This window comes from Lithobates pipiens, unplaced genomic scaffold (genome assembly GCF_037356315.1).
Source record: "Lithobates pipiens isolate NorthernLeopardFrog02 unplaced genomic scaffold, aLitPip1_a1.2 Scaffold_16, whole genome shotgun sequence".
Classification (NCBI taxonomy): domain Eukaryota; kingdom Metazoa; phylum Chordata; class Amphibia; order Anura; family Ranidae; genus Lithobates; species Lithobates pipiens.
This window is the reverse complement of record NW_027507748.1, coordinates 319,946,546-319,970,702: the sequence shown is the minus strand read 5'-3', so window position 1 is coordinate 319,970,702 and position 24,157 is coordinate 319,946,546. Positions and strand designations below refer to the sequence as shown.

General features: G+C 39.2%; 1 protein-coding gene across 2 annotated transcripts in view; it reads left to right on the top strand.

Annotated features, from left to right (window-relative positions):
• Nucleotides 1-24,157, top strand: part of CSF3R (colony stimulating factor 3 receptor) — an 87,462-nt gene that overhangs the window by 53,256 nt on the left and 10,049 nt on the right. For both annotated transcript variants that reach the window (XM_077481692.1, XM_077481691.1), the window contains 4 exons: nt 1,315-1,494; nt 19,919-20,020; nt 21,006-21,152; nt 22,578-22,718. In XM_077481692.1, the coding sequence (XP_077337818.1) occupies nt 1,315-1,494; nt 19,919-20,020; nt 21,006-21,152; nt 22,578-22,718 (570 nt within the window). The remainder of the gene's footprint in view (nt 1-1,314; nt 1,495-19,918; nt 20,021-21,005; nt 21,153-22,577; nt 22,719-24,157) is intronic.

The window sequence follows — 24,157 nt, the reverse complement described above, 5'->3', positions numbered from 1 at the left end:
TGCTCTTTTTATGTACTCATCTCTGTTTTTCATCTATAAATATTTTATAGGTCAAATATACATCTTCCCTGCTAAGGGGTCAAATGCAAGCTTTTTACTCCTCTAAGACACCTCTTCATCCCCAATATTCACTTTTTGGCTTTAAGTGGTTAATGGCTTCAATGTTCAGAGAATAAATCCTCTGAAGAAGTCATGTGTGTAGTGGCGTAATGTGTAAGGGCAGAGCCAGTGACGTCATCACGCTATTCCTGAAATTGAGTAGGCACCAGGCTAATCAGTGCTGCTCATGATCCACAATGATCTTAAGAAGATATACACATTGTTTTACAGCAGTGCACAGGATCTAGTGCACATTATCAAGCAAGTGTATTTTATTGCTTTAATCAATTTAAAAGAATACACGGAAAGCACTATGATTCGTATGCATTTGTTTTGAGCAGAGTCTGGTGGAGCAAGTATAAAAGGAGGTTGTAGCCAAAACCCAGTTAAAGAGAAAGAAAAGTGTTGAAAGGTGAAAAGTTGGAGGTTAATGTCGCATACACATGACCGGACTCTTCGACGGACTTGGTCCGGTGGACAATCCGACGGACTTTGCAGCTAAGGTCCACCGGACTTTCAAACAAACGGACTTGGCCACACACGATCCCTCCAAAAGTCCGGCGGATTCGAACGTGATGGCGTAGAATAAGGAAGTTCATAGCCAGTAGCCAATAGCTGCCCTAGCATACAGACAAACGGATTGTACGCTAGAAAGCCGAGTCCAGCGGACAGATTTGAAGCAAGTTTTATTTCTAGGTCCGCCAGACTTCATGGAAGAAAAAGCCAGCTGGAGCCCACACATGGATTCAGTCCGCCGGACCAAGTCTGTTGAAAATTCCGGTTGTGTGTATGCGGACCTGTCATCTTCCTGCTCAGCGGAGATCGCTCCGACGATCCCCGCTGTGCAAGCGGATATCCACGGGGTGGATCAGCACTGATCCGCCCCATGTGAAAGGACCCTTAGTAATTACCACCACCAATTTCATCTGAGGGAAATCCTGAAAACATGACCTGTTGGGGCGCCTTAAGGACTGGAATAGAGAAACACTGACCTACACGCTAATATTTGATCTAGAAATTATTTATAAGTCAAAAACAGTGGTGAGCCCATAAAAAAAGCACAAAGGGTGAATGGAAGGCACTCTTGTTACATTGTGACAACTGGTCTGATCAGATGCCAATTACATTACTTCATGAGCATGCATTGAAACATTAGTACATAGGCAGGCTTTACTGTTTTGTTCTATTCTATTAGACCTCACTTTTTCACTACAGGAGATCCAGTGCGTAGAATGTATGTATCGCCTAATGATGATCACAGCCTACGAGTGGAGTGGGAAGCACAAGTTTCAGCTAAAGCCTATGTGTTGGAGTGGTGTAAAAGTACTCAGCTGCCCAGCTGTGAAATGAATTGGAAAACTGAGTTTAAAGGAAGCACTCATTCAATTCTGCAAGGTAAGCACACACTGAGCATTAGCATACAGTACATTGATTAAGTGTATTGTAAATGGAACTATCCTTGTCATTTGGCACACTAAAGCTTACAATGCATTTACATGGACACACATAAGAAATAATAGTCTATTTTTATTTATTACCAAATAATGAGCCATGGTGTCACTTTGTTTCGTTAACGTAGTACTAAAGACAAAATTAAAAATGACATATAGGATGGGGTCTGTCACTAGTATTACAAAAACAGTCTCGTTTTTCTGAGTCCAGCCCATGAACTTAGTTTTTTTTTTTACCTGTTGATCCTGCTGTTACTTTTCAACTTTATCTGCTTGCCGACCAGCCACCGCAGTTATACTGCAGCAGAATGGCATGGGCAGGCGAATCGCCATCATGTAACGTCACTCCTTAAGGCAGCCACTAGGGGCGCGCGTGCCCGCTGCTCGCCCCCGGAGCCTATGCAAGAGCCCAGTGGTCTCGATGACCGCCGCACTCCCGCGATCACTTGTAACACAGCGAAAACCGGGATCTCTATGTGTAAACACAGAGATCCCGGTTCTCTGAGGGGAGAAGTGACAGATCGTCTGTTCAGACAAAGTATGAACAACGATGTGTCATCTCCCCAGTCAGTCCCCTCCCCCCTTCAGTTAGAACACATACTAGGGAACACAATTAAACCCTTGATCGCCCCCTAGTGTTAACCCCTCCACTGCCAGTGACATTTTTACGGTAATCAATTTTCTTTTTTTTAGCATTGATCTCTGTATTAATGCCAATGGTCCCAAAAATGTGTCAAAATTGTCCGATGTGTCCGCTATGATGTCGCAGTTCGATAAAAATCCCAGACCCCCGCCATTACTAGTAATAAAAATAATAATAATAATAATATAAATGCTATAAATCTATCCCCTATTTTGTAGATGATATAACTTTTCCACAAACCAATCAATATACACTTATTGTGATTGTGATTACCAAAAATCTGTAGAAGAATACATATCAGCCTAAACTGAGAAAAAATTTGCTTTTTTTAACCACTTGCAGACCGGACCAATTTGCTGGTCAAAGACCAGACCCCTTTTTGCGATTCGGCACTGTGTCGCTTTAACTGACAATTGCGCGGTAGTGCGACGTGGCTCCCAAACAAAATTGACGTCCTTTTTTTCCCACAAATAGAGCTTTCTTTTGGTGGTATTTGATCACCCCTGCGGTTTTTATTTTTTGCGCTATAACCAAAAATAGAGCGACAATTTTGAAAAAAACGCATTATTTTTTACTTTTTGTTATAATAAATATCCCCCAAAAATATATAAAAAAACATTTTTTTCCCTCAGTTTAGGCCGATACGTATTCTTCTACATATTTTTGGTAAAAAAAAAATCGCAATAAGCGATTATTAATTGGTTTGCGCAAAAGTTATAGCGTTTACAAAATAGGGATAGTTTTATAGCATTTTTATTAATAATTTTTTATTATTTTTTTTTACTAGTAATGGCGGCGATCAGCGATTTTTATTGTGACTGCGACATTGTGGGGGACCCATCGGACATTTTTGACACATTTTTGGGACCATTGTCATTTATACAGTAATCACTGCTATATAAATGCAGTGATTCCTGTGTAAATGACACTGGCAGTGAAAGGGTTAACCAGTGGGTGGCAGTGTAGGGGTTAAGTGTTCCTAGGGGTGTGTTACTAACTGTGGGGGGGTTGGGCTTTCATTTAGTGAACACTGATCTCTGCTCCAATCACATGGAGCAGAGATCAGCGTCACTAGTTGCTAGGCAGAATGGAGAAATGTTGTTTACACAGCATTTCCTCCATTCGGCCGCTCCGTGAGACAATCGCGGGGATGCCCGCGGTGATCGAGTCCGCGGGTCCCGCGACCGAACTCACGGGGGTCCCGACCAGCGCGGGAGCCCGCCGCCGGCAGCGCGGGAGCGCGCCGCCGGCAGCGCGCTCCCGATGGCAGGGCGGCATTGAATATTGGACATACCTGTACGCCAATATGCCTGCCCGTGCCATTCTGTCGACGTACACCGTCGTGCGCTGGTCGGAAAGTGGTTAAAAACTGGGATACTTATTTTAGCAAAAAGTACAAAATATATATTTTTTTGAAAAACCACAGATGTGATCAAATAACACCAAAAAAAAGCTCTATTTGTGGCAATAAAAGGACATCAATTTTGTTTGGGTACAACGTCGCACCACCGCGCAATTGTCAGTTAAAACTACGCAGTGCCGAATTGCAAAAAGTGCTTTTGTCAGGAAGGAGGTAAAATCTTCTGGGGCTGAAGCAATTAACAGACCAAGCTGTGCAGCAAAAGTAGCAGTTAGAATGCAGAAGGTAAAAAAAAACCTAGAGCCTTTAGACCTTTAGAACCACTTGCCGACCTGCTGCCGTCATTATACTGCAGCAGGTCGGCACAGTGAGTTCCTACGAGCTGGGAACCACGATCTGTCATCTTCTATAGTCAGTCCCATCCCCCTACAGTTAGAACACACACCTAGGGAACACAGTTAACCCCTTGATTGCCATTTATACAGTAATCAGTGCATTTTTATAACACTGATCATTACATAATTGTCAATCGACCAAAAAATGTGTCAGAAGTGTCCTATGTGTCCGCCATAATATCACAGTCTCAATTAAAATCACAGATTGCCGCCATTACTAGTAAAAAAAATAATAAAAATGCCATAAATCTATCCCCTATTTTGTAGACACTATAACTTTTGTGCAAACCAATCAATATATGCTTTTTGCAATTTTTATTACCAAAAATATGTAGAAGAATACATATCGGTCTAAACTGAGGGAAAAAAATAGCTTTTTTAACCACTTGCCTACCGGGCACTTACACCCCCTTCCTGCCAAGCCATTTTTCAGCTTTCAGCGCTGTTGTTCTTTGAGTGACAATTGTGTGGTCATGCTACAATGTACCCAAACTAATTTTTTTTAAATTTTCTTCACACTGGTGGTATTTAATCACTGCTGGGTTTTTTATTTTTATAAAAGAAAGATTAAAAATTTTGAAAATAATATGTTTACTTTTTTCTGTCAGTAAATTTTGTAATTAAGTAATTTTTCGCCTTCACTAATGTGCGCTGATGAGGCGACACCGATGGGCACTGATAGGCTGAACTGGTGGGCATTGATGAGGTGGCATTTATGGGCACTGATGAGGCGGCACTTATAGGCACTGATTAGGTGGCAATGATGAGGAGGCACTAATAGTTGCGCTTATGGGCACTGATAGATGGCACTGATGGGTGCTGTTAGGTGGCACTGGTGGGCACTGATAGGCGGCACTGGTGGGCACTGATAGGTGACACAGATAGGCGGTACTGATGGGCACTGATGGGCATTGATGGGTGGCACTGATGGGCGACACTCATGGGCATTACTGATGGGCATTGATTGACAGCAGTGATGGGCATTGATGGGCAGCACTGATAGGTGGCACTGATTGCCAGCACTGACTGGCATCACTAATGGGCACTGATCGGTGGCACTTGTGGGCAATGGTGGGCACTGATTGCTGCCTCTGGTGGGCACTGATAGCTGGCAATGGTGGGCACTGATTTGTTACACTATATTGCAATATTGTAATCAGGGCACTGATGTTTAGTGCCCTGATTACATTCCTAGATGTTCCCTTGCTTGGCGATGCTGCTGATCAGCTCTCCTTGCCACACACTCTGTCAGTGTAAGGCAAGGTGATCCGATTACTGGCACTTCCTTGTTTACATATAACCGGCTGTGATTGGACACAGCCGATCACATGGTTAAAGAGGCGGATGTGGGTCTTAGCAACATGGTGGGCAGCGATCACGGCGTCCCAGAACGAGAGTCGCACCGCCCTGCTGTCATTTGACGGTGGGTGGGCAGCAAGCAGTAAAAAAAAAATGGGGCTATTTATTACAGCAAAAACTACAAAATATGGAGTTTTTTCCAAAATTGACGCTTTTTTTGTTTATAGCTCAAAAATTTTTAACCGCAGAGATGATCAAATGCCACCAAAAGAAAGCTCTATTTGTGGGAAAAAAAAGAACATTAACTTTGTTTGGGTACAATGTCGCACGTCTGCGCAATTGTTAGTTAAAGCAACGCAGTGCCATATCACAAGAAATGGTCTGGTCATTGAGCAGCCAATTCTTCTGGGGCTGAAGTGGTTAAATATAGCCCGCAGGAGATTATAACACCAAGTACACAGGCATATATAAAAGTACAAATGTTTATTATATCATTTAACAAATAAATGTGAAAAACACCCAATGCATAGAAATACAAATGAAGTTGCAATTATAGAACCATAACAGAAAGTTGTTATGTCTACACGTTTTGCGGGGACAACTTCATCAGGACATAGGCGCCAATCTTCATAATTATTATAGTACAAGTCTAAAGGTAACATGAATCATCATAAAAATTTGAATAAACACAAGGGAACAATAATGCATCAAAACCCCAAAAAATGGTATAGTAAATATTTGTACTTTTATATATGCTCATGTATTTGGTGTTATGGTCTCCTAAGGGCTATATTTAAAGTCCCATTGTTATTTTATGTTTGTGTTACTCAATATGGGATGATCCGCTCAGAACACCAAATTGAGCTTATGAAAGTCTTAAATTCCACCCTTGATTCTATGATGTAAAATGTTGGATTGTGAATGCTGTCATTGGGAATATAGATAAAAATAGTTAATTAAAGTGGAACCTTAATTAAAAAATCTTAGGCCCCCAAACTAATCGGAGCTAGATCTATACCTAGAGGCCTCCTGACTGAAGATGTCAGTGGTAGACTTGCACAATGGAAAATTTTGTTTAGTTTCAGTTTGTTGTCATTCGTAAAATACATAATTTTGTTCTGTTATATTCGTTATGTTGCGTTAATTCATTTCCGGATAATTTGTTATTTCTGTAGAGTGTCGATGTTCATTATACTGAATCTCGAATATGTAGAATTCATTTGTTATATCCGCTATAATTTCTTTCATATGAATTTAAATTTATGTATGTATATATATTCGTGATAATGATTTGTAGTTTGGAAAGTCGTTTGTTTATTGAATCTTTTAACACACACAATGACAATATCTCTTCTCCTCTGCTTAAACACAATACAACACCCTTCTCACTCAGTTCTCAGGAATGCATTTAGCCAGTAATCCAACCTCCAGCACAAAATTAATCAGCTGATTGGATTGTAAGATTTACTTTGTGTAAAATATATACATAAAAAAATAGATAAAACTTCAAAAAGTCCACAATTTAAATATATATATATAGCAGCGCTCAATATACAAAATCTTATTCAGATATTAGTTCATATGTGCTCTTGAAAGACTGGTGATAGAGTCCAATGAGTGAAGAGAAGAAAAAAGGATCAAAACCACTTTCCACCTGGCGTTTTTCCACCTTATGTGCTCTCCAAATACAAACCCCCCAAGGGGATGCACTCACCAGAAAATCAAGGATGTATGAGCCTCCAATAAACCAAACCACTGAGTTGTTTAGTCGTGGGAAATCAAAGATATGGGAGCCTTCAAAAACTTTAAATTCATTGGTCGCTTGATATCTCCATAATAGGATGGTCCAGAACTCATAAAGGAGACAAGATCATACTGACATAGTGTGATACTGTTTTAAAAACCTTTATTAAAACCCCCCATACAAAATAAGTGTACCAAATATATTCAAACAAATCGCATAGGATAAGTGTACTGTGCCTGAGTCACTCGTGGTGAGCCCCTTCGGTTACCGCGAACGACCGCTCTGTGCGTTCGGCTTACTTCCTGGTACCTTGGTTGGTTCACGAACGAGTACTGGAACGCACACGAAACTTCTGGTGTGTGTTACGCCCTGACGCGTTTCGTCATTTCCGACTTCGTCTCGAGGGAGTAACACACCACACCAGAAGATAGTAAATATACACGCCGGGATCCAATGAAAGCAGGTGTTCCCTGTGAGTGACAAGGGTCAAAACCCGCCCAGACTGACCTATTGTGATCTGGATTTCTCGTCACTCTACAGTTGCCATAAAACGCAATCACTGGACCCGATGTGTAACTAAATAGCATACAATTGATACAGTCTCACAAATGTATATGTGTACACAGAGATCATAGTAAAACCCAAATTAACAGGACCATGCCTATCAGCATGTCAAATAGAATAGCAAATAAAACCATAATCCATTATATGTAAAAATTCCTTAGCATATAAATATATAATTACTTAACATATATAAAAACCAATAAGTAAAAACATTGATGCTTAATACAAGTATCGCACTATGTCTTATACCTACATATATAGATATATGTGCCAATTAGTGTCCTCTATTTAGCTCATGAAGTGATCTAATTTTATTCGATATGGGGCATGCTTAATCAATGAGGTAAAAGATTAACAGAACGTGAAAAAAATGAATAAAAATAAAAATAAATATAAATAAAAAATAAAAATAAATATAAATATAAATAAATAAAAAAAAAAATGAAAAAAAAAAAAAAAATAAAAATAAAAATAAAAATAAAAATAAAATACAGTAAAAATAAAAATAAAAATAAAAATAACTAAAAAACCAATAAAGATAACATAAAAAAAAAAAAAAAAAAAAAGGGGAAGTAAAAGAAAAAAAGAATAAATGTGAAAATGAAGAAATGAGTGAATGAATGAATGAATAAATAAATGAAAGATAAATAAATAATTAGTAGTACATTAGTAGTACATGAAACTAACAATATCTACAGGAGACATTCAGTTAGAAGCTTAAGTATCGCTGATGAAACAATTTATATCCAATTCAATGTTTAAACCCTTTGGATTTAAAACGTCCGTTAAAAATATCCAATGGGTTTCTTGTTTTGATAATTCGCGAACTCTGTTAATTCCCCTCCAATAGGGTTTAACCTGTTCAATCCCCCAAAAACGCAATTCCTTTGGATCTCTATTATGATGGAGATCAAAATGCAGAGATACATTATGATCTTTGTAACCTATCTTGATGTTATGTATGTGCTCGGCTATCCTAACTTTTAATTTTCTCTTAGTTCTCCCAATGTACATTAGGCCGCACGGGCACATAAGGGCATACACAACATGAGTGCTATTGCATGTAATAAATTGCTTCAGGGTGAATTCCATGTTATTCGAGGTAGAAGTAAATTTAACAAGGTTTCTGGTAGGGTTCCTAATTTCCCGACATGCTTTGCACTTACGACAGGCAAAGAAACCATTTTTTTCCCAGAATGTACGAGGAGGAGCCGGTGGATCTATAACTTTTTTTATTATTTTGTCACCGAAACTCGTCGCTTTCCGATAAATGAATTGTGGTCGAGTGGGTAGTGCTGGATTCAACTTTTTATCTAGTAAAAGCACAGGCCAATGTTTTTTAAAAATATTTTCCACTTCTTTGTATTGTATGTGGAAATTCGAGATAAAGCCCCATTCTTTATTGTTTATCGGGTTTATTTTCTTATTGCCTACCGTTAATGGCAACCCTGGATGTTGTTCTTGTAGACATTCTGTTCTTGGGATCTGTCCCACATCCTCAATAATTTTATGCATGTCTTGGGGATTATACCCTCTGGTAATAAATTTATTACTCAGAACAGTGGCCTGAGATACATAATTATCGAAATTGGTACAATTCCTGCGGACCCTCATTATTTGGCCTTTAGGAATATTCCGTAGCCAATTTGGATGGTGTCCACTAGATATGGGCAGATAGCTGTTTCGATCAGTTTTCTTAAAGAAAACTTTTGTTTCGAGCTTGTCTCCCTTCCGATATACAGTCACATCTAGGAAATTGATCTCATTTTTATTAGAATCTGAAGACAAAACAATATTATGACTATTATTATTCAAATTACTGAGAAAAGCGTCCAATTGGGCTTGGTTACCATTCCAGATAAAGAACAGGTCATCTATGTACCGTTTGTAAAAAAGTAATTCCACAGGTCTATTATTAAAAATAACCTTATCCTCCCACTCTGACATGAAAAGGTTAGCTATGCTCGGTGCAAACTTTGCCCCCATAGCTACACCTCTTTTTTGTAGATAAAATTCCCCATTATACCAAAAGTAATTGTGATTTAGACAAAAGTCTAAAGCATCTCTCAAAAAAACTTTCTGGGCATGAGGGAGATCATCCCTTTGACATAGTGCCCAGTTTAGTGCCAATAAAGCGTCATCGTGCTGAAGATTTACTTTGAGTTGACCTTTTGTTTCATTAGATGTTTAATGAATTACCGAACCAAGTCGAATTCATTCATTATATTCCTTATAATTTCTTTCGTATTAGTTGAAATTCGTTTTTTTTTATTCGGACATTCGGATGTATCCGAACAGAGTTAGAATAAAAAATTGCCGAGCGAAGCAAGGCTGTGGCCGAAGCGTGGCGAGCGAAGCGTGGCGAGCGAAGCGTGCCCGCAAGGGGCCCTGTTACTAAGTGCTTCCGTATGTCCACTTGCATGGTGGGTCTTGAACCTGGACTCAGGGCAGAAGGTACTAGCAAGTGCGCAGGCACCATTCATCTTTCTGAGTCTCCTTGTCCTCCGTACTGCGCAAGCGATGCACCTGCATAGTACGGGGCGGACACTATCCAATGGGAGGACAGTTTTTGGCAGAACACCGGCACGCTATATGTGGCAGACAAAATACTGTGTATATGCCAGAGCTGCGTAATTTCCTGATGTTGGCGTCAGACACAAGATTTTGCGACACTCCTTCCCCGTTGAGAATCTGGGCAGCAGCAGAATCAGCTCCAATTGGTCGGCATAATAAACTGAAACGGAAACGAGGCTTCGCTGCGGTGAATAATGCGCACGTACAAGATTTTGGCCACAGAGACAGAGTGAGGGCGGAAATAAATTACTGTTGAGATGCAGAAGACAGGAGTTACATAGTTAGTAAGGTTGAATAAAGACACTGGTCCATCCAGTTCAACCTGAGTGAGTGTCTACAATTGTCCCTATCCCTGTATATTGCACACTATTATTGGTCCCTACCCTCAAGGAGCCCACAATCCAAGGTCCCCATCCATATACTAGGGCCAATTTACCTACCTGCATGTCTTTGGAGTGTGGGAGGAAACCAGAGTACCCGGAGGAAACCCATGCAGGCACAGGGAGAATATGTAAACTCCAGGCAGGTAGTGTTGTGGTTTGGATTTGAACCAGCAACCCTTCGTACTGTTAGGTGAGAGTGCTAACCACTACACCACTGTGCTGCCCAATGGTTACAATGGTGGCGGCTGCATACAAGCTGGAGCATTCACAAACAGTTTATTCTATCAAGTAGGAAGGTTCTTTTTGCATATTGTATGTCGTGCTTAAATTATAAACAGCAACAGAATGGTAAATATTGCTGTAACATTTGGAGTAACATTGAGTTTACTACCACTTTTAGCAAGTGCAGTGCAATGTTTAACCTCCCTGGCGGTGATCCCGAGTCTGGCTCGGGTTGGGATTTTAGTACCATAAGCGGTAACCCTGAGCCAGACTCGGGATCGCATCGCTGGATACATGGAGAAGTTCAAACAGAAGAAAAACAGCGCCAACCTAAGTGCAGTATTTTAGATCACAGATATTTATTTGTAAAGTAGTACGCTCACTCTCTATCGGAATGTTTCAGGCACATCACGTTTTACGTGTAAGAGAAGGTTCTGGGGGACATCACAGGGCTCTGGGGGAGAAGCGGTCCTCTTTTTGCTGTTATTTTCCGTCCGGTGGCGCCGGTGGTTCCCAGCGTCTCACGGCCCTGTAGCGCAGCGCCAGGGAGGTCCGTTCGTTGGTCGTACGGGGTCGCGCTGTGATGACGTTGTTGCACGCGTTCGGAGCATGCGTGCTCCTTCCTCAGGCATATCGACCACCATGTTGGAAGTGGTCAAATAGGGAAAGGGCAGTGCTGATTGGTCAGTAAGGTTAGGGTGCCACCCTCTGTGGGGCGGGGTTATTGCGGCCAGGGCCTGGTGTTGGTAGGCTATGTGTTGCAGGCTGGCTGCGTGTCATCATGCGTGTACCTATGTATAGGACTTGGTCATTGCGAAAAAACCCTTTTAAGAGTGGTATTTTGTGAAGTATAAAAAGAGAGTTTTATTTATGAATCTATATGAAAAAGAAAATATATGATAAAAAAATGGTTAATAAGAAGTGAATTTGGATTTTAGTGTCAAGAGAAAAAAAGGGGGAAAAAATGTGGATAGAAAGATTAATATGGATAAAAAATATGGATAAAGAATAATAATGATAAAAAATGATAAAAGATTAAATTTTATTATTAAAAGCAAGAGGATTTTTGTAAAGAAAATAAAAAATATATAATATATGTATATATATATATGAAAAATAAAAAATAAAAAATTTAAAATAAAAAATATATAAAATATAAAAATAATAAAAATATGAATATAAAAATAAGTATACATATATTATAAAAAAATGCGCAGAGGCGAAGAGGTCACCAAGAATGTATTTCTTTAGGGGATATTCAAAAGTTGATAATATAAAAAAATTCGATAATATAAAAATCGATAATAAAAAAAGGAGAAATTTTTATATATATATATATATATATATATATATATATATATATATATATATATATATATATATATATATATATATATATATGTGAGAAATATAAAATAAGAGAAAATATATGGAGAAATAAATATATGCAAAATAGTGTTAATAATTAATTTATTTAGTGATGGTAAAAACTTTTTTTGTTAAAAATTGATGATGGTAGAGAATTGATAAGCACACATATGTGTACATATGGGAAAAAAGGGGGGAGCACTTTGGATGATAACCAAATAATGTAGAATAGGTAGGTTAGGTAGAATCAGATGATATATATACACACATGTATACACACACATACATACATATATATATATATATATATATATATATATATATATATATATACATAAACATATAAACAAGTAGGTAGGACCAGGAGGTATACATATATACACATATATATATATATATATACACATGAGAACGAGGTTAATGAGAGTGAAGTTAATATGAGGAGTGCTTCCGTGCGCTCCTACATATACGTGTGCACTCCTATATAGAATCAAATATACAATATGGACAGGGGGATCTGAAAAGGCACGTTGATTTTGATTTGTGTTAGGGGGGGATGGGGTTTTTTTTTTAAATGGGGGGGGGGAGAGGAGGGGACTATAAGGGGACAAAGAGAGGGACGGGAGATGTGTTAGGAAGGTATGGTGAATGAAGATTACACAACTGAGTTTATTTCTATTTCTTTGTTGAGGCCTCCAGGCGTGAGAGTGTCTAACGTGTATATCCCGAAGGTTTCTCTCTCGCAGAGACGTTTAAAACGCTCTGCGAGGGAGAAAGATCCAGGTACCTGTTCAATGGCCCATACTTGCATGCCCTCAGTGGAACCTTGGTGGTGTTCTTTAAAATGTCGTGGGATGGTGAGATTGGAGTCTCCTTCCACTGATCGGCGATGCTCACCGAACCTCTTTCTCAGGGTTCGAGTGGTACGCCCAATATAGAGTAGGTTGCAGGGGCAACGGATCGCATATACCACGAATTCAGAAGAGCAGTTGTGAAATTCTTTGAGTTGGTATGTATTGCCCTTAGTGGTAAAAGATTTTTGATGATGGTGGATGAATTTACAGGCAGGTTCCCTCCTTCCTTTCGACCCTTCAAAGCCTACCACCCATTCGCACACCCCTCTCAACATCCACACTCAAAACACAACAACCAATCAATCAAGCACATATTAGCCCATCATCCAGAACCCACAAGGGAAAACAGCTCTCACATTCTACAACCAAAACCCAAACGGTACAGAAAACCAAAAAGAAATATCCAAATCATACAGAATAAAAAATGTACCACAACTCCTACTGACAGTGTAGCTGACAACAACTCAGCAAACATCCCCAACCAAAACAAAAATGGAAACAAAAATAATTCTATTAGAGATGAAAACATCCCTACAGGACACACAAAAAAGAGCAATCAGGTTACTTCTAGCACAACAACCCCGCAACTTCCTGCAGAACAGTCTCTCCAAGGCACACAGGACACCAACATTACAGTTGTCCAGCAAAAAACCTATTCCCAATTACTTAATAATATTCCTCTCGATTTTTCCACACCAACTGATGATCAGTCTTTTTTAGTCCTAACCCTCAACCTGCACAAAAAAGAAAACTAGAAGAGGCAGAAGAGAGGGTAGAAGAAACAAAACCCAAAGAAAAATTTGCCAAACTATAAAAATTTACAACCTCTCCTCACATACCCTGGTTCCAGATGAAATCTCCCTGTTTAATAAAGGACTTAATTTTGCACCCACCACCCACCCCAACCCCTTTACTCTATTTGTGGATCTAAATAAATTTATACGAAATCTCACAGTAAAACGCTTCTTCAATATCAAATCCAATAAAGAAAATCCCAGCAATACTACAAAATCCAGTGTGAATAATATTTCCCCTCTATGTACAACAAATGCAGATCAAGATGATCCTTGCCTAGCCATTTTGGAAGAATTATACAATATGAATGAAGACCCTGCCACCACTAACAGTTTCTCAGACACTTCGTTTGTTACACATTATCAGTTAGATTCCCCCCCAGTGAAGCACACCCCATTTAGGCCAAAATCCATATTCAACCCCAGCCAGGCCAAAGGCCCATACATACAAAGTTTCTACCAGGTTGTTTATGCAGATATAAAACGTCTTTGCAAACTTAAGCCCACTTCTCCCTTACAGCGTCATAAGAACAACCTTACTCCCCAAGAAACTCGGGCCCTTCAGAATCTAACAAAAAACAACTCCATTGTCATCAAAACAGCGGACAAAGGAGGTGGCGTATTAATCCAGAACTATGATGACTATATAAACGAAGCCAACAGACTACTTTCTGATAAAAATACATATAAACCCTTAAAAAGTGACCCGCTCCCCCTCTTCTCTCTAGAAGCTGAAGCACTCATAAAACAAGTCCTTAGGGATCAAATTATTACGAAAGCAGAAGCTTCCTTCCTATCTAAAACATATTATAACACTCCATACTTTTATCACCTCCCGAAAATACATAAAAATTCAGAAAATCCCCCAGGTAGACCTATTGTAGCTGCAATGGAAAGCATAACCAGCTCCTTTTCCATCTATATTGATCATTTTTTGCAACCGTTGGCACAAAATCTCCAAACCTACATACGTGATGGTACACATCTGCTAGACATTCTAAAAACCTATCCCTGGGAGCCCACCTATCAGTGGGTCTCTTTGGATGTCAACTCCCTATATACATCAATCCCCCATGATGTTGGCCTTCGAGCAGTAAAACATTTTCTAGCCCTAGACCCATCCCTAAAAACTGCACAAGCAGAGTTCATCCTAGACTCCACAAATTTCTGCCTCACTCATAATTACTTTTCCTTCAATAAAAATTCTACTTACAAACCCAAGGGACAGCTATGGGCGCCAATTTTGCACCTAGCTATGCAAATCTGGCAATGGGCCTCTGGGAACATTTATACATCTGGAACAACAATCCCTATACAGAACACATAATCTACATAGGTCGTTACATAGACAATATTATCATCATATGGGATAGTACCGGACCACCCATAGATGACTTCGTATCCCATTGTAACGCCAATAATCTGGGTCTATCTTTTTCTTTCGAATCCAGTCCGGATAGTTTACCCTTTCTAGATCTTGAACTTTGCCATATTGACAAAAGCATTTTCGCAAGAAACCACATCAAACCCACTGCAGGAAACTCGTATCTACATTTCCAAAGTTGCCACCACCCGGGGTGGATCACTAATATCCCAAGAAAGCCAATTCAATCGTCTGAAATGAAATTGCATTCACAATTCAGACTACATTGAGCAAGGTACCCTGTTTAAAAGAAAATTTGAGGACAAAGGCTATCCCTCCACCCTAGTGGAGGAAGCCTTTGCCAAATTCCTGGACACCCAGTTAGAAACACCCCATGACTCACCCCAACAACACGAAACCATACCGAACAAACAGACTGCCCATTCCCAAACTCATATCACCAGATTTATCACCCAATATCACTCTCAACACAAAAAAATGGAAAAGATTTTCCAAAACCATTGGGGTATCCTTCTGGAAGACCCCTTACTAAAAACCTCCATTACAAATACCCCCAGGATCACATATCGCAGAGCCCGCAATGTAAAAAGTTTAATCGCCCCGAGTAAATTGAAAACAACTAATAACAAGTCTAAACCACCCAGGACATTTCTCACCCTGAAGGGCATGTATCAATGTAAAAAACTGAAGTGCTTGACCTGTAAATTCATCCACCATCGTCAAAAATCTTTTACCACTAAGGGCAATATATACCAACTCAAAGAATTTCACAACTGCTCTTCTGAATTCGTAGTATATGCGATCCGTAGCCCCTGCAACCTACTCTATATTGGGCGTACCACTCGTACCCTGAGAAAGAGGTTTGTGAGCATCGCCGATCGGTGGAAGGAGACTCCAATCTCACCATCCCACGACATTTTAAAGAACACCACCAAGGTTCCACTGAGGGCATGCAAGTATGGGCCATTGAACAGGTACCTGGATCTTTCTCCCTCGCAGAGCGTTTTAAACGTCTCTGCGAGAGAGAAACCTTCAGGATATACACGTTAGACACTCTCACGCCTGGAGGCCTCAACGAAGAAATAGAAATAAACTCAGTTGTGTAATCTTCATTCACCATACCTTCCTAACACATCTCCCGTCCCTCTCTTTGTCCCCTTATAGTCCCCTCCCCCTCCCCCCCCCCCATTTAAAAAAAAAAAACCCCAACACAAATCAAAATCGACGCGCCTTTTCAGATCCCCCTGTCCATATTGTATATTTGATTCTATATAGGAGTGCACACGTATATGTAGGAGCGCACGGAAGCACTCCTCATATTATCTTCACTCTCATTAACCTCGTTCTCATGTGTATATATATGTGTATATATGTATACCTCCTAGTCCTACCTACTTGTTTATATGTTTATGTATATATATATATATATATATATATGTGTATGCATGTGTGTGTATATATGTGTGTATATATATCATCTGATTCTACCTAACCTACCTATTCTACCTATTCTACATTATTTGGTTATCATCCAAAGTGCTCCCCCCTTTTTTCCCATATGTACACATATGTGTGCTTATCAATTCTCTACCATCATCAATTTTTAACAAAAAAAGTTTTTACCATCACTAAATAAATTAATTATTAACACTATTTTGCATATATTTATTTCTCCATATATTTTCTCTTATTTCATATTTCACACACATATATATATATATATAAAAAATTTCTCCTTTTTTTATTATCGATTTTTATATTATCGAATTTTTTTATATTATCAACTTTTGAATATCCCCTAAAGAAATACATTCTTGGTGACCTCTTTGTGCATTTTTTTATAATATATGTATACTTATTTTTATATTCATATTTTTATTATTTTTATATTTTATATTTTTTATTTTATTTTTCATATATATATATATATATATATATATATATATATATACATATATTATATATATTTTTTTTTCTTTACAAAAATCCTCTTGCTTTTAATAATAAAATTTCATCTTTTATCATTTTTTATCATTATTATTCTTTATCCATATTTTTTATCCATATTAATCTTTCTATCCACATTTTTTCCCCCTTTTTTTCTCGTGACACTAAAATCCAAATTCATTTCTTATTAACCATTTTTTTATCATATATTTTCTTTTTCATATAGATTCATAAATAAAACTCTCTTTTTATACTTCACAAAATACTACTCTTAACCTCCCTGGCGGTACGATTATTTCGGATTTTAGGTGCTAAAAGCGGTTACATTATTTTGCATGAAAATTTGGTGTTTTATATTGTAGTCCTGCAATTCTTAGGAATAACTCACCTAAATCTGTCCAAACCAGAGTCTAGCAGACATCCCGGGTATAATAAAGTTTGAAAAATGAAATCATAAATTATAATATAATAAATAATTATAAATAATTGTACCAAATAATAATATAACAATAATAAAAATTATTCAATAATGTAATCACATCAAAAACACAGAAATTTGCTCAGTTGCAGAATTGTCACTGTCATTACTTTTCAGTATTTGATGATGGATCTCCCCACAAATCGCTATCGCTCAATTCTGCGAGTGATTCCAATTTATTATCGCTGTTTTCTAGCTGGTCTAAAACCATTTTTGATGTAAAAGGACAGTTTTGGTTGCTATGGACAATCTCCAGTTTCCAGGCATAAAGAACAGTTTTTATTACATAAAACTGCATGCAGGACACTGGGCAGACCACTAGGGACAATGGGGATGTGAAATATTTACATACAGCAATGTAATCTGTAAGATTACATTATACTGTATGTATACTGTGTGTTTCACTTTTTGAATTTGGCGCCGATCTCCGTCCCCGTGCGTTGCAACGCTCGCAGGGCACGGAGATCGGCGATGTGATGCATCGAGCGAGACGCGGCTCGCTCGTACAGCGGGGAGACAACGCTGGATCCGAGGGAGAAGGTAAGTAAACGTCCTCCTGGATCCAGCGATGCAGTCCTGAGTCTGGCTCGGGGATACCGCTTTTGGTATGAAAATTCCACCCCGAGCCAGACTCGGGAATACCGTCAGGGAGGTTAAAAGGGTTTTTTCGCAATGACCAAGTCCTATACATAGGTACACGCATGATGACACGCAGCCAGCCTGCAACACATAGCTTACCAACACCAGGCCCTGGCCGCAATAACCCCGCTCCACAGAGGGTGGCACCCTAACCTTACTGACCAATCAGCACTGCCCTTTCCCTATTTGACCACTTCCAACATGGTGGTTGATATGTCTGAGGAAGGAGCACGGCGCCACCGGACGGAAAATAACAGCAAAAAGAGGACCGCTTCTCCCCGGGAGCCCTGTGATGTCCCCCAGAACCTTCTCTTACACGTAAAACGTGATGTGCCTGAAACATTCCGATAGAGAGTGAGTGTACTACTTTACAAATAAATATCTGTGATCTAAAATACTGCACTTAGGTTGGCGCTGTTTTTCTTCTGTTTGTATAGCTCTTAAAGGTGCCTTCTACCCTTGAACATGCTGCCTACCTGCTTGTGCTAAGAAATCCTTCTTTTCCTATGGCTATAACTAACTATTCTTATAACTATTGACTATTGGCTATAACCTATGATTTTACATCAAAACCTGCCAGCTATTTATTGACTATTATCTGCCATATTATCTGCCATATTTACTAAGAACTGCAAAATTCTGTGGAGCAGCAGATTTGAAACCCTAAAACCACAGTATATACCCCCATTTCCCCATCCCATTTTTCTCCCCTCCGTTTTCCCACAAGCCTCCCCCCTCCCCCCATCCTGGACATATATAACCCAGCAGCGCAACACACAAAAAAACATTTTGGTTTACTCTGTACATGGAGAAGTTACTTACCTTGTCCCCTGGATCCAGTGATGTCCTCCGCGCTGTGTGATCGAGCTGTCCACCGCTCGATTCACACAGTGCCCGAATGCCTCTTCGTTCCCTGCAACGTTACGGCGCACGGGAGCGGAGATCGGCGCCAAATTCTAAAAAGTAAAAACACACACAGATTACAGTACTGTATAAAAAAACGACACACCCCCTTTGTCCCTAGTGGTCTGTGCAGTGCCCTGCATTATATTATAAATACAGTCTTTTCTGCCTGGAATTTGGAGATTGCCCATAGCAACCAAAAAGCGTCCCTTTATGTCAAAAGTGATTTTAGACCAACTAGAAAACAGCGATAATAAATTATAATCACTTGCAGAATTGAGCAATAGCGATTTGTGGGGAAATTCGTCATCAAACACTAAATCTAATGACAGCGACAATTCTGCAAATGAGCAAATTTCAGTGTTTTTGGATTTGATTACATTATTGAATACTTTTTATTATTATTTATTATATTATAAACTTTATCTTACCCGGGATGTCTGCTAGACTCTGGTTTGAACAGATTTACAAGAGTTATTCCTAAGAATTACAGGACTACAATATAAAACGCCAAATTTCCATGCAAAATAATCGTACCGCTTTCAGCACCTAAAACCAGAACTAATCATACCGCCAGGGAGGTTAAAGAGTATATAACATGTGACATGGGGCTCCCTGTCCAGATTCAAGAAGTCTGCTAGTCCTTGACTGTTTTTATTTGATAAGTTCACATTAGGATAAATTGAGCGTAATTCGTGATTTGCATTATTTGTGATAAATTCACAGACTGAATCTAATGTTGGGGTCTGATTTTGTACAAGGCAACTATATAATAATTAATTAATATGCACTATACAATCCTATGTCTATATTCCAGACAATATTGAGCCTTACCAGATGTACACGGTTGCACTGTACCCTTTGTATAACAACAGCATTGGAACATCCGTTCAAAATAATGTCTATTCCAAAGAAGCAGGTAATTTATTTATTTTTGTAAATATATTTTACAATAACATGTTTATTAGGTAGCTGTTTTGCTTATCAAAAATACATTTTATGAAGTTTTGGATGGCAAAGAGACAAATTTTAGTCCTTGCCAGCTAGTTTCAATTCCTACAAATCCCAGTCCCATGTCAAAATGAACCTGAGAGGTTTACCTGTGAACTGAAATCCTTGTCCTATTCTACCCTAAATGAAGAAAAGATGTTGAGTTTGGTTTGATTTCAATTTAAGCATAGTTATCACATTGCATAATGCCAACAGACTATTTATCTTTTGCATTAAAGGGTATCATCACTTTAGAAGAAAAAAATATATAGCACATGAAAAAATATGCCATAATGACATTTACAATGTAAATTGTTGTGAGCCAGTACTGATCCGCATTGTAGGATCCTTACATAAAAAGTTCTAAAAATAAAAATTGCACCATATCTTGGAAAAACTGTATGCAGCTAAAAGAGCTTGACGTATTTCGTGGATTTGCTCCACTTCCTCAGGAGCGGATTCATACAGTGTATCTGCGGAAGATGTATAAAGAGACCAGTGAGTTATATTAGTAAATCCCACTAATCCCATAAGGGAAAGGAAAAAGAAAATGATAGGAAAACAGAAAAAGTCCATCCCTATGATACTTACATATTGGCTCAAAGTTCAAAATATGCGGTACTGCAACCTGGGGGATTGGTTAACCCAGGAGGGTGAGAGTCTCCATGTTAGAATCATAGGTGATACAAGGAAATAGCATCCAAAGTGTCTGTATAATTGATAAATATGTATAATTATATCTAGTATGTAAGGTGCTACTTCCATAGGCTACTACCATTCGTTCAGAGCAGAAACAAGTAGGACTCTGTAACAAAGTTTGTTCAAATCCCTGCATTGTACATTGAGGGGATTGTTTTGTTTTGTTTTTCTCAGCAAAATGAGATCACTCTTAATTAATGTTGTTGTCTCCATAGCACCAGCCTTTTCACCAGAACTCAAACCAGTCAGTGTTGATGAGTCACAAGTAGAGGTGCAGTGGGAACCAATTCCTCTGGAGAAACGCAATGGCTTCATTACCAGCTATACTGTTTTCTGGAGAGACACCGATGGCAAAGAAGACTGTGAGCATTTCTCATGTATTCATTATACATTGTAGTAAAAAATGTTTCAGCAGTTTACATTTTTTTTTTTTAAATTTACACTGTTGAAGCTGATCATATGCTGACAGTAGTCCAAACATATTTGTAAAGAATAGGTGTACTTTAGCACCTTTTCTGCCCCCTCCCTCAGCACATTTATAATACTTAGCTGTAACCCCTATAACCCCAGAAAAGTACCTGAACATGCAACACATAGCCTCAATGCAGTTAAATGGAAAGTCCATCTGTAACATGAGAAGCTGATAAACGGGAACTGAAGTAAAGCTATCATCTGTTGGTATTACTTTGAAGGATTTTGATGTCCTTAGATCAGTGGTGCAGAACAAGGGTGCACGCACTGCTTCAAGCAAAAAATGGACACACCCGATCCAAAGTGCTAATCCCGGCTCATCACCATAGGCAATACCAAGAAGAGAAGAAAAGATTGATCGCACACTTGAATCCAAAAGATGCTGTAGAATTTTCTTTATTGTCATGAGCCAGACAAAATCGCTCACGCATTTCAATTGTTGTGAACAAGAACGGTTCTTTTCGTGTGAAACGCATCAACTGATCATCATTGCAATTTTGTCTGGCTCATGACAATAAACAAAATGCTACAGCATCTTTTGGATTCAAGTGTGCGATCAATCTTTTCTTCCCTTAGATCAGTGGTTGTCCACTTATGAGCTAAATGCTGTCCCTGACTTCACCAAAGGGCAACAGATAATGTTCAATATATGTAATGCTTGAGAAGACTGTCAGAATCTAAAGACCTAATAGAGAAAATGAGGGTCAGAGAGTGTGGACATGCTACATTTTTGGCTAAGGATATGCTACAGAAGAAAATACAAAACTGGACGCAAGGTTGGGCTCCAAGGCTTTAGACAGAGGCTGTGCAGCTGCAAAACTATTTGTAGTCAGAGTCTTCAGTTGAAAATGAGATAACCCTAACCACCAAGACCTGTGGTGTGCCCTAGTCTAGCTGGTCAGTACGCCTAAAAGAGAACATACCCTGACTATAATGTATTTGAAATGTGTATGATATATAATGAAAAATTAAAGTTTGGGGGAAACGGATGGGTGGGAACCAGGTAGAGAACCTGACAGGGGCGGAGGGATATATACCCCCCCCCCCCCAACTCCTCCTACAAATTCAGCCTGGTCTCCAGCCAGCCTTCTAACTTATAATTTTTCCAAAGCACACAACATCACTGGGATGGATGTCCCAACTCCATTTTCAAACTCCTAGCTGTTATTATTTAAATTTACAGCTGTGTGCCTTCTCCATCAAAGGTTCACTTTAATTAGGCAAACAGTTTTTCTTACAAACACATTTATGTCTCATTATGTCATTTATGGATCTCCAACATGGTACTAGTAAATATTTGCATTTCTTGATTCTAGTTTCAACAGTACAAGGCACAGTTACAAGATTCAAGATAAAAAATATTCTCCCTTTCACAACATACCAAGTGTTTTTAAGAAGTTCTACAGCGGGAGGCAGTGTGAATGGTACTATACTAATGGTTAATACCGCTGTTCGAGGTAAGAAAATGATTTTATAAAAAGATGAAGGAATACGGTGATGGAAATTGAAAAGGAGAGATAGAGAAATATTGAATATTGCTTACAGATCATATCCTTAGGTGAAGGGGGTGAAGCAGATTCATTTAGAATGCATTGATTGTAACATAGAATAAAATACAACTGGAAAAATTACATGACAATAGTGAACAGGCAGAGTATATATAGCCTATTTGTAGAGCAGAATAATTCAATAATCCGTGTTAATATATGTGGCAGAGTCAACATCCGGGGGAATAGGTATTCCGCTACCAAGATGACCAATGCAGCTATATCATGGCATGTATCTTGCACATGAAGTTATAATAATACTATTTCTAATGCTTCTCCACATAATTGTGATAGTTTGTGTAAAATGCTAAGCCTTCCAGGTCTCCACATGACAAAAAAGGGGGAGCTCCAGAGCATGCAAAGGATAAAAAAAAGAGACACCAGTGCAAAGGCTAATGGTGTAGTATATGGAGTGGCCATCCTGCTCCATCTCTGCAAGGTTTCCCAATCTCCAGTATCTGTGACACTGGTGTGGTCCATTCTGCCCTAGTGGTTACAGTATGTGCCTTGCCCTTCAACTGTATTTGTTTTTTTTAATCATAAATACTTTGATTTTAAACGTACTACACTATTGGACTTTGCTCTGGTTTCTCTCTGTTTATCCTATGTAACATATTTACTTCCACTGACCACAAAGCATGAGACATTGCTACTCCTCCATATGGTGGGGAATTTTGTACTCTGGCTGGCCACAGTCTCCTAGCTGCCAACAGTCCTGATTTGCGTGGTACATTCATGGAATTCAGACCCATGTTCTGGTCTGAGCATGTCCCAGGCAGAATCCCGGAAAATAGGCTGTGTCCAGTGCAGGGGCAGACTCTGCCAAGGGGTCTGAGCCCCCATAAGAAGTCTGCACTGCTCAGCTGTCTCAGCTGTCCTGGGCTGGGAGTCAGGAGATTCTGGAACGGATCTAAAAGTAAACTACAGCTACCTATTGGAGGAGGAGGTAGCAGGAGGCAGGCTGCACCACGTCCCAACCAATGGGTGCGCTGTCGGGGCTTCCAGTGTTGTGGTATGGAGCTGCTCTGCAAGCTGCATGAGGAGAGGAAAAAAAAACTCTCTTATGCCCCGAGCACTAATTTAAAGTTTCTCTCCTCTCTCTTTTTCTTTCTTTCTCTCTCTTTCTCCCTCTCTCTGTCTCTCCCACCCTTTCTCTTTCTCTCTCTCCTTTCTTTCTCTTTCTTTCTTTCTCCCTTCACCCCTTTTTCTTTTTATATTTATCTTTTTCTTTCTTCCTCCATTCCTCTCTTTATTTCTTTCTCTCTTCCTCCATCCCTCTTTCTATTTTTCTTTATTTCTTTCTCTCTCCCCCCATCCATCTTTCTCTTTTCTTTCTTTCTCTCTCCCTC